The sequence below is a fragment of the Cebus imitator genome, unplaced genomic scaffold (assembly GCF_001604975.1).
Source record: "Cebus imitator isolate Cc_AM_T3 unplaced genomic scaffold, Cebus_imitator-1.0 Scaffold3, whole genome shotgun sequence".
NCBI classification, from domain to species: domain Eukaryota; kingdom Metazoa; phylum Chordata; class Mammalia; order Primates; family Cebidae; genus Cebus; species Cebus imitator.
In genome coordinates, this window is record NW_016107318.1 from 4,296,618 (window position 1) to 4,308,060 (window position 11,443).

The following is an 11,443-nucleotide window of genomic DNA, read 5'->3' on the forward strand; positions in this document are numbered from 1 at the left end:
GTACTTTTAGTAGAGATGGGGTTTCACCATGTTGGCCAGGATGGTCTTGAACTCCTGACCTCAGGTGAGCCGAAGTGCTTGAACTCCCACCTCAGCTTCCCAAAGTGCTTGGATTACAGATGTGAGCCACTGCGCCTGGCCTTATATGTATATCTTATAAAGAAGATAATGCTAGGTAATTTAGTCAGGTTCTTGATGAGCATTTGTCATTATGCTAGCTACGGGGTCAATTTGTCTTTTTCTATAAAAGCTCTTCTTGTAAATGATCAGCTGCTCAACTGCTTTAATTTCTTCTAGGTATGTTACCTATCATCAGGATCTTCTTACCACAAATAAGAAACCATAAAGCTTAAAACTTGGTTCAGTCTGCACATTTCTTAAATGGAAGGAAAAAGGGAATAATAAAATAGGGAGATACACATCTTTATTTCAAAGCCAACTCTGTTATTGACTTTTCCAGTGGCAGAGGAAGGATTTTCTAGGACTTTAGATTTCCTCATTCCTCATCCTAGTGCCCTCTTCGTTACACTTGGCAGGCTATCACAGCTTTTGGAGCCTAATTTCAGTTTTCCTTGTTAAAAACAGAAAACTCCATTTATAGACTTTTATGTGTCATTTGCTTATTTACTAAAAAATTTTAAAAAAACTATTGAAACTGGATGTGGGTTAAATTTTCCAAAATTAGTTTTATTTTTTAAAACAATTCTAAATTCCCCAGGATAACACCAAACCAAGAAATTTTTGTTTTCCACACGGAGTCACTCCATCACCCAGGCTGGAGTGCAGTGGCACGATCTCAGCTTGCTGCAATGTCTGCCTTGCAGGTTCAGACAATTTTCTTGCCTCAGCCTCCCAAGTAGAAGATTTCAGAGTTTAAAAAGGGAGATATAAGGAAAGGCAGCAATCTAGAGATAAGTGGTTTTGACGCTGGAATAGAGGGAATTTTTATAAGAGACCCTTAAGAGAACAAACAGGGTTTCAAAGTAGCAAGGAGTAATTCTTGTTTCGAGGAGAAGTAAAGACATTTGGGAAAAGTTTGACTTAAGGAAGCCCCTTATGATAAGGACTGTTGTGGTAGACTCTGAACCCTTAAGAATCTGGTACCTTAAGAGGGGAGAGTGAGGATTTGTGGGAAAGGTGCAGGTGTATAGGAAGACAACTGAGTGTGAAATTCTATTCAAGCAAGACTGGCTCTTGGGCTCTAATAGAATTTTACAAGCTAACTCTAGAGCAAGTCTTTTCTTTTGGATGAAAGAACTCTAAGGTTAAATTATATACATTATTTTAAACTAATAAATATTAGATAATGTTCATCTGAAGTATAGATTGAACTATCTGGCATCAAACAGTAACTTAGGCATGATCGCATCACTACACTATGTTCCAGCCTGGGTGACAGAGCAAGACCCTGTCTCAAAACAAAAACAAAAACAAAAAAAATCTAGTAACTAAAGAGAGGAATAAGGGGAGCAAGGAAAGGAAGTACATGCTTGAAGGGACAGGGAAAGAGTTCTTTCTCTACTTCAGCTGAGCAAAATAAATCACATTTGCCCTTTATATTGAAAGAGTGAAATGAGCTTTTTTTGAACATCTTTTAAGATTGGAGTTTGAAATATTGACAACTTATCTACCAAGTATTTGGTTTTTCTCCTAAAGTCTAAAGTATTTCTTTCTAAAGTCTAAAGTATTTACTATTAACTTGCCACAGGGATATAGGAGTTTGCAGGGGCTATAGTTTTTTAAGGGAACATTGATGAATTTTCTTGATGCATATGCCTGTTTCTGCCATCTTAAATTGTTAATTTGCCTTTAAAATGAGTAACTCTTACAGTTGCTACCTTGATCAGGTTTGGTTTCAAGTGTGCAGCTTGTAAGAGAAGACGTGGTTTTATTTCTGTTGTTTCACTGGGATATTTGGCATTTTTTAAAATACTTAAACCTGTTTCAGATTTGCTTGAATTAAGAGTTATTTATAGAAAACAGGAAAATATGAGAATTTTTAATAGTATATGAGAGTTCTCTGTTACCCAAGAAGAGTGTTTTTTCATGCATTTTTAAAGAATCATTTTTAAAGTCTTAAATTCTTATTCACTCAGTTGCTTTGATTCTGTGACCTGTTTTACAATGGTGATAGACTACTTTCTGAAACTATGAAATTGGTCTTATTGGCAACATCCTACAAACATAAAAACGGCTTCCTGTATGTTGGTGGTCCAGTATTTTTGTCTATGGTAATTATTTCACAAAGCCAAGTGAATTACAAACTAAATAAAATAGTGCTCAAGTAAAGAAACTGAGTAGGAAAACACATTCTCTCTTCTTGATTTTTTATTAAGAAAATTATATACCTTCAGAAATTGGGGAAATAAGGCACCACTCAGCTTCATCATTTTTTAAAAGTTTGACGTATGTGCTTTATATGTATGTTTTTTGTGTATGCACCATTTCAAAGTAAGTTGCAGACAAGACAGTTTGCTCTAATTACACTCAGTGGCTGGGCATGGTGGTTCACGCCTATAATCCAGGACTTTGGGAAGCCAAGGCAGGTGGATCACTTGAGCCCAGGAGTTCAAGACCAGCCTGGACAACATGGCAAAGCCCCATCTCTACAAAAAACAGTAGAAAAATGTCAGCTAGGTGTGGTGGGCCTATAGTTCCAACTACTCTAGAGGCTGAGGTGGGAGGATCACCTGAGCCCTGGGAGGTCGAGGCCGCAGTGAGCCGTGATTGCACTGCTGCACTTCAGCCTAGGCAGCAGGGTGAGACCCTTTCTCAAAATAAATTCCATAGTTTATTTAAAGACTATATTTAAGATTCATCCATTGCATTTCATTGTTATATTTATTCTCTTAATTCAGCAAAGTCAATCTACTTGGAAAAAGACCTGATCATGAAAGCTGAGTTAAGTTTCATTGATCTTGTTCTTTATTCCATGTCAGGTTACTTTTAATAACTTTGTGTTGTAATTGGAATACAGTATTAATACTTTAAACACCTTATTACTAGTTTTTGTGTGTATATATATAGATTTTATATAGGTTATATAGGTTTTCTATAAAGTTACCTATATAGATTTTATATATATAGGTAACTTTATAGGTTACTAATCAGGAAAAAGTCTTGGCTAGGTCTTAAAATAATAAAGTCTTTAAATCATTGCCATAATAAATGGGCTTTTTTTTTTTTCCCAAAAATGTTCTTTTTGTAATTCTAGAATTGAATCAAGATTATGTCTAAATTTTTTACCTTCCTTAGCTAAAGCAGTGTGGATTTGGGGTTGATTTTGTTTTTTACTAATAATGATGCTGTAGAACTAACTAAAAGTTATGATTAATTATAAGGCAAAAAGAAAGAGGTTTTTTGTTTTTTGTTTTTTTGGCAGAGTAGTTTCCTGACACTACTAATGAATATTTTAAATAAAACAGGAGCAATTCTGACTCTCTGTGGTTTTGTCTTATAACCTGTACTTACAGTGGATGCAATTTTGTATTAAAATTTAGGGGGTTTTTTTTAGGTCAGCAAGGGCAGACACAAGATTATTCAAAGGCTTGGGAGGAATATTACAAGAAGCAAGGTATTGTTTTTATTAGAAATGAGATTATTTTGGGCTTTTAATTGTGGTTACAGCAACAAAGTTCTTTTTTTTTTCGAAGGTCAAGCAGTTCCTGCTCCAACTGGGGCTCCTCCAGGCGGTCAGCCAGATTATAGTGCAGCTTGGGCTGAGTATTATAGACAACAAGCAGCCTACTATGCCCAGACAAGTCCCCAGGGAATGCCACAGCATCCTCCAGCACCTCAGGTATAATACAATTGCTAATTTGTTGATTCCTACTTCAGTCATGTTTTTTGCATGTTTACTGTTTGTCTGTTGGGAATATGTTTGCCTTTTAAATTTTTATCTGGCAAAGTGTAACTCTCTAAATGAATTGAAGTACTATGGTGTATTATTTGGGTTTTTTAAAATAATGCTTTCCGGCATCTGAGTGCTGAATATTACTACAATGCCTTTGATTTTAAAAATAAATTTTCTTCCCCCAGGGATTTGCAAATCATTCAAGAAGCCACCACCATTTATATTAACCAGTTTTTCTTTCTTAAAGGATTCACTCCTGAATTAGCTCCATTTCAAGGATTTTCTTTAACTTTTTGTGTATTTCTTATGTATCTCTTCTGCACAGGGCCAATAATAAGAAGTGGACAATACAGTATTTGCTTCATTGTGTGGGGGAAAAAAACCTTTGTTAAATATATGGATGCAGACGACTTGATGAAGATCTTAATTTTGTTTTTGGTTTAAAATAGTGTTTTTTTTTTTTTTTTTTTTTTTTTGAAAATGTACAAAATATCTATCACTACTGATAGGAGGTTAATATTTCTGTGTAGAAATGAAAATTGGTTTGTTTTTAGTATTTAGTGTAGATGTACACATTCCAGCAAATGTATTTGCAATTATTATGTGGTTGATGCTTTGTGATATAAATGTACTTTTTCAATGTATACTTTCACTTTTAAAATGCCTGTTTTGTGCTTTACAATAAATGATATGAAACCTCCTGTGTCGGTAAGTTGGATATGTGGGTATTTAAAGGATTCATAATTTCTTAGCAATGATAAATTAAGATACATATACACAAATATATAAGCTTTCCCCATGAAATATTGAGTTTTTAAACACTGGCATGTTTTTCCCCCCTTGCAGTATAGTGGTAGATTGGAAGATCTTTCCATTTATTGTATTTGGCTCTTTCAGCACAAGTAATCCTGATATCTTCATTTTTTTTCCTTCTGTTTGATTAAAAACTGCATGTGTGTACAATGATCTTTTGGCATACTTCCATTGCATTAACAGTGAAATTTCCTTTTATACATGACCACTGTTTCAGACCTGTACTGCTGCTATAACAGTTAACCTTTCTGTTCTTAATTTGGTAATACTTGATTTCCAAGACTGTTTCGGCATAACTAATTTTAAACAGTTTACAGATAGTGAATATGAGTAGTCTAATAAGAACAGTTTTTTTTTCCATGTAAAGCAACTCTTTCAATGTATATAATATTAGTGTGTTTCTTTCTAAATTTAGGCTAGAAAAGTGAATAGTGTGCAAAAAGTATAGCTACAGTGCATCTGCCATTGAAACATAAATGGGGTATGGAAACGTTCAAGCTTTTTTTTTTCTTTATGCAGTATAGATAAGCTTTGTTTTGTAAATGCACAAGTCCAATCATTGAATCAACTTAATTTTTTTATGTACTTGAAATCATTTTATTACTCCTTTAACACTCATGCTGAAGTTCTGATATTTTGTTGAAATCCATTGTTTTACTCTTTGCATATTTGTTGGCTCTTTGCATATTAATATATTAGACTACATGCAAATACAGTCTGTCTTGCCATTGTCTGTTGAAGTGCAGGTTTGATCCAGCCAGTATAGAACTAGCTCTGTAGGGGTGAGGAGGACTGTGCTGTGTATCATCCTTGATTGTGTTCCTTCAAGGAGCATTGCACTGTAAGTACATCAGAATGACAAATTGATGAACTGCAACAGTATCTTTTTGTCAATGTTCCACATAATGCAAATGCCATACTTTGTGTGAATATTATGTTGGAATACAGTGCTGATATCTTGGAAAACCATAACTGCTTCTTAATTTAACATAGAATAATACATAGTTCTGTATTTTTTTTTAAAGTGAGCTTAATGGGTAAGTATTTTTTTTTTTAATGTGCTTTAGCTATAGCTAAAGAAAACTGATACTTAACAAAGTTGAATAGTATTATTCACTGGTGCTCCTACAATATTGTTTTTCAGTGTAAAATATGCATATCTTCTATATTTAATATGAAAATCTTGAAATGTATCAGACAGATTTCAGTTTGCAAATAATGAGCAATGTAGCAATTTTAACACATTTCATAAGTATGTATTTTGTCATTGGTGGGGAGCACCATTTGTTGTTTCAAATATACTTTAAAGGAAGAAATACAAGGACATAAATGTTGAGATTACCTACAGAATGGAAATAGCAGTACAGTGTACCGTTCATTGTAGATATTTGAAATGTTTTTGATTGTTTTATATGACCTAGAGTGATTTCCCTTACCCTTATTTAGATTGGGATATTTAGTTCTGGTTTGAAGTTTAATAGTTAAGGAGTTAGCTATCTATTATCTTTAAGAGTAGGGTATTGATGTGAACAATTGCAGTATTTTGCATGATACTGTTTTATAGATGACCTTTTAGGAAAGTGGTGCATTTATTAATTGAACTGAAGAAGTAGTTCAGTTGAATTCAGTATCATAACTCACAAATTGGAGGCTGTTGACTTTTATTCATTTAAGGTTTAAAATCTTTATTAATTGCAAACAGTGCAATTATTTATACTTCACAGTGCCTTCCCAGACCTTCCACCTTAGGTTCTGCTGCAAAAAGCACCAGGTAAGCACAACCTAAGGACATATATAAATAAATATTTCAGTACATTAATGTTGTCCCTGTGAGGTTTTTGTGGTTGTGTATTCAAAGGCAATCTGCTACTGCTTCCCCAAAATGTATTTTGTTATTTTATGCTACCATCTTAGTGGAAAGTCTGTAAGTTGTTAAAGCAACTGTTTACATTTCTGGGTAATGTTTTTTATTTTACTTTTTTTTTTTTTTTTTTTTTAATTAAAACAAGAAAATGATGAGTAGATTGCTGCAGTAATTGAACTACATCCAAATCTTTTTGTATTTTTTTCCCAAATATAGAAGTGTTAAGATTAAGAAAGGACAATTACACAGTTTTCAAGATTTAGAAAATCACTTGTTTAGAAACTTCAACAGCCTTCACAATCTGTTATATGATTGACAGGAAATTTCTTTGCCCTCCAAAGCTATAATTTCTTAATTTTTTTTTTCTTAAACTATAATAATTCAGTAAGGATATTATGGGTTAGAATTTTATTATGGTTTTTTTTCTTAGACAAAAGTTATATGCTGAAAAAGGAAAAAGTTATAAGGCAGTATGTTTTGATAAAAGGCATGTGCATCAGTGAAATGTTAACTGTATAGCAAATAACCTTTCATAATCTGTAGCAACCAGTATTTTTCTGATTTAATAATATTTTAATAACTGACGCTGCGTTAATTTAATTTTTTTGCCAGTTTAAAATGTTTGTGTGTTTTTATAGATGATTTTAACTGGTACATATTTTGAGTTAAGATGAATGTATGAAAGCAGCATCTTATCAGTTTTGTTTATTCTATTTCTAAAATGTGCTGATCCTTTTAAAACTCCTGCTTATCTCTGCAACAAAGAAAAATATTCAAAAATACTGCCTTCATTTTCACACACAGTGCTGAAGATGCTGCAAGCACCAAATCATAGCTCATAAAATCAGGTCCTGAGATAGTTACCCATAAAGAGGAATCCTTTGAGTGTATGCCATTGGTGAGCCGATGAGCATGGACCATAGAAGGGCTCAATGTAGAAGGTAAAATTGGCAAATCATAATTGAGAAATATGAAATGTATTCCCATACATATGGTATAGGGTGTAATGTACCTGCTTTTGATCACTTTTCATTTTAAAGTGCTATTCACTTGATCTTAAATGTTCCATGAACTGTTAAATTTCTTAAGTTACATAGTTACTACACATTTATGTGTATGTATGTTTTAATAGTCAATGATAGGTATATAAGATTGATAATTAAAGGGGCTCATTGAAACTTAGGAGCCTGTTGAGTTTGGTTAGTCGTAGATTGCATTTTTATATAAAAAATACAGATAGATGAATGATAATAGATATTGGGGCATTGTTTCTGTCTCATAAGAATTCTTTTATTCATTACCATAAGCCTTCACTGATACTATAAGCATTATTGTAAAAGACGCTGATCTTAAGTTTGAAATAAATGGAAAGCAGAAAAGGTGAGCCAGTTGATTTGAATGCATTGGATATTAGTGTTAGAAACAATGTTTAGTTTAGACTGAAATTGAACTGACTTATTTAACACTTAAACAAAATTTGACAATGTTTTTAATTTTTTTAAGACAGCTTAGTGTGGTGATACTTAGAATTCTATGGTTTGATGTTTCTTTTAGAAATGAAAAGTATAGTTTTATTTTTTTATATCAAAAATGCTTTTAATACTAAAACTAGTAATTTGATACTAGTTGTTTCTAAACATTGTAAAATATATCTTTAAACAAATTATCTTGTTAGTTAATTCATAAGGGTGGGGTTGGGTAGGAATAGCAGAGTACCTTCAGAGAGGGAAAGGGGAGTAATTCAGAAGTGATAGCATTTTATTTGTTTGATTACTCTGCCAGTAAAATCAGCTCTACTTAGAAAGTTATCTGTTGTGTAGAATAATGATGTAGAGGTTACTAGTCAGTGAGGATGTCTTGTTTTTATTTTCTGCAAATTCTGCCTCATTTTAAAATGCATTTTAACAATACCTAATTAAAGATAATTTTGGCTCTGAAAATAACCTTATTTTTTGTTGAGTTAGTGACTTCATTTTTCTTGCCACAATATAAACTTTTGAGGGATTTTTTTAATTGGTGCTTTTAATAAGCAAATGAATCCCAGGGTTTTATTTTCTTCAGTGATACCCCTATAGAAAAAAACTCTTAAATGTATTTGCACATATATATATATTTTTTCTTATGCATGCTCGATGCATTTTCGTCCTGAGAAAAATGTTCTCTACAGAAACTACCCGTGTGTAAAAAGAAGATTGGCTTAAAATGGCTACTGTGATGGGAACAGTGTCTTAGGGAGATGCAGCTTGGACTTGAGGTAAATTGAATACTTTACAAACTGTGGTTTAGAGTTTGCTTTTATGACATTGTATGTAAAAGGTCACATTGCTGTAATTTTGTATTATGGTTTCCTCAATAAATAAATGTACATTGATGAATATTATAAGGGAGTGCTTTGTGTTTTTTGTACATATATTGGTAAAATTTTCTAGTTGACTGGGGTTTTTTTAATGTTTACTGTGAGAAAAGACGATTTTTAAAAGTTTTAATGCATGGTGAAACCCCTGTCTCTACTAAAAATACTGAAAATTAGCTGGACGTGGTGGTGCACGCCTGTAGTTGCAGCTACTCGGGAGGCGGAGATTGCAGTGAGCTGAGATTGTACCACTGCACTCCAGCTCTGGTGACAGAGCAAGAAACTGTCTTAAAAAAAAAAAAAAAAAAAAAAAAAAAAAGTTTTAATGATAAAGGGGTAACATCTGGTTGCACAAGTCTTAAAATACAGAAATAAGACTTTTTTAAATACAGAAGTTACTTTATTTGAGTTCACATTGTAAAATAAAATTGTATTCCAGAAAATTAAAATATAAAACAACTTAATAGAACATAATAGCTAATTATTTACAAACTTGTTTTAAAGACTAGAATTTTAAATTGAAGATTGTGCCACTTTTTCCTTAAATCTAACACACTTAGATCTTGAAATGCTGGACTATGCTGAAAGTGTTTTCTCTTGTATGAACTATTAATACAAAGTTTTTTCATTAAAATATAATCTGTTCAGGCAAGATCACAGCATAAATTTGCTTTATATATTACATATGTTTGAAAAATAACGTGTAATATCCTCAACACTCAACACTGTATAGGCAAGTGTTTCTTAAAAGTCCTTTAATTATTATTTTTCTCTCTGCTCCAACTTTCCTGTGAAAGGAGTATCACTCCTCCCCACCATTCCAATCCCAGTATATCTGCCTCAGAAAGACTTTGAAACTACAACAACCAAAATGATATACTACTAAAAAAAAAAGCCCACTCAAATTGATAGGTTCCAAATTAATTAGCTATTTCAACCTAATTTTAGGTGTAAAGGGCTCATGACATTCATGCAAAATAATATATTTTACATAGGTTTTTTTTTTTTTTTTTTTAACATAGTTGTTGTAAACATCTATGGGAAATACACAGCCTTTATAAATAGGTTCTGATAGAATAATTGAGTAATTTCCCACCCCACAATTAAGTACATTTTATCGACTGTTACTGCATAATAGGTGATAAATCTGATGTTCGTGTGGAAAAGAAGGCGGCATTCTTTAGATGAGCTGTGTTTTGAAGACTTATGTAAAGGAGTAAGAAGTCAACATAATGGCACTCCTGGTTTCCTTTTTTGGCCCCGCCACAGAAAAGATGGATGTAATAAGAAAGCTGGAGTGAAAGAGAAAGTTCCAGGAAGAGGGGAGGGGAGCTAGTAGTCATCAGCTAAAAAAAAAGAAGAAGAAAAGTGATTTTAAGGAAAAAAAAATTAATAGAATAAAAGATAAAAAGTAATTAATTCTTACTTTCAATGGTAAGAATACAGGTACTAGCTGCAGAGCCTTTATTGTTGACTGCTTTACACATATACTCTCCTCCATCTTCTGGGAAAGTTTCTGGTAAGTAAAGGCAGTAAGTTTCTCCCCTTTCAATATATTGATAGTCTTCTCCATCCTGCAATATTTCTCCTTCAAACCACCATGTAATTTCTGGTTTCGGTTCTCCTGTTACTTTAACTGTAAATCTGACTGGCTCACTGTCTACAACTGATGTGTTTTTAAGAGGTTTCTTGAACCATGGAGCTCCTGTTCTGGTTTGCTCTTCATCTTCAGTAGTGGAGCCATTCATGATGCCATTTTCTTCCTCCTCCTCCTCTTCTCTTTTCTATGTTAAAATAAATGTATTCAGGTTGGCATTTATAATACAGTATTTACAGCGATTTAGTAACAGAATTTTGAAGTAAAATTTTTTTTAAGTAAAGAACATACAAGTATGCCTACTACAAAGTGTACTTAATATATTCCAGGCCCAGCGCAGTGGCTCACGCCTATAATCCCAGCACTTTGGGAGACGGAGGTGGGCAGATCACCCAAGGTCAGGAGTTCAACATCAGACTGACCAACATGGAGAAACCCTGTCTCTACTAAAAAGTACAAAATTAATCGGTTGTGGTGTTTCGTGCCTGTAATCCCAGCTACTCGGGAGGCTGAGGCAGGAGAATCGCTTGAACCCAGGAGGCAGAGGTTGTGGTGAGCTGAGAGTGCACCATTGCACTCCAGCCTGGGCAACAAGAGTGAAACTCCATCTCAAAAAATAGATTATAGTGACTTGAAAGAAAGCTATTAAAACATTTTTTAACCCACCTAATTATGGGTTTTAAGAGGGCATCTTTGGAAAATAAAGGATATGTAAGCCTGGTACCTTTTGTAGTGCTGCATCAATTTCCCTTTGTTCAAACTGCATACGTAGTAACTTTTGTTCTTCAATTCTTCTTTGTTCTTCTTCTTCTCTTGCCTTAGCCATTTGTTCAAATCTTGCTTTCATATTCACTTTGTGAGTAAATGGAGCCTCGCTTTTTATTGCAGGCCTAACATCAACATCTTCTTCCTGCAAGAAAATGCGCCAAGACTAACAAAAATAGCTTGCCTTCTAAAAACGAA

General features: G+C 33.4%; 2 protein-coding genes across 8 annotated transcripts in view; one reads left to right on the plus strand and one right to left on the minus strand.

Moving 5' to 3' along the window:
• The window catches only part of FUBP1 (far upstream element binding protein 1), a 38,048-nt gene extending 29,135 nt beyond the window's left edge, over window positions 1-8,913 (plus strand). The window contains exons 16-18 of the mRNA XM_037739249.1: window positions 3,654-3,799; window positions 6,391-6,437; window positions 7,335-8,913. Of these exons, the coding sequence (XP_037595177.1) occupies window positions 3,654-3,799; window positions 6,391-6,437; window positions 7,335-7,365 (224 nt within the window). The 3' untranslated portion in view covers window positions 7,366-8,913. The remainder of the gene's footprint in view (window positions 1-3,653; window positions 3,800-6,390; window positions 6,438-7,334) is intronic.
• Window positions 8,914-9,261: 348 nt separating this feature from the next.
• Window positions 9,262-11,443, minus strand: part of NEXN (nexilin F-actin binding protein) — a 50,421-nt gene continuing 48,239 nt past the window's right edge. For 5 of the 7 annotated variants that reach the window (XM_017531216.2, XM_017531206.2, XM_017531224.2 and 2 more), the window contains 3 exons: window positions 11,205-11,390; window positions 10,310-10,667; window positions 9,262-10,229 (listed from right to left, as the gene is read on the minus strand). In XM_017531216.2, coding sequence (XP_017386705.1) covers window positions 10,216-10,229; window positions 10,310-10,667; window positions 11,205-11,390 — 558 coding nt within the window. In that variant the 3' untranslated portion in view covers window positions 9,262-10,215. Of the gene's footprint in view, window positions 10,230-10,298; window positions 10,668-11,204; window positions 11,391-11,443 lie in introns of those variants that run through there. The other 2 variants (XM_017531188.2, XM_017531211.2) reach the window with 1 other exon arrangement.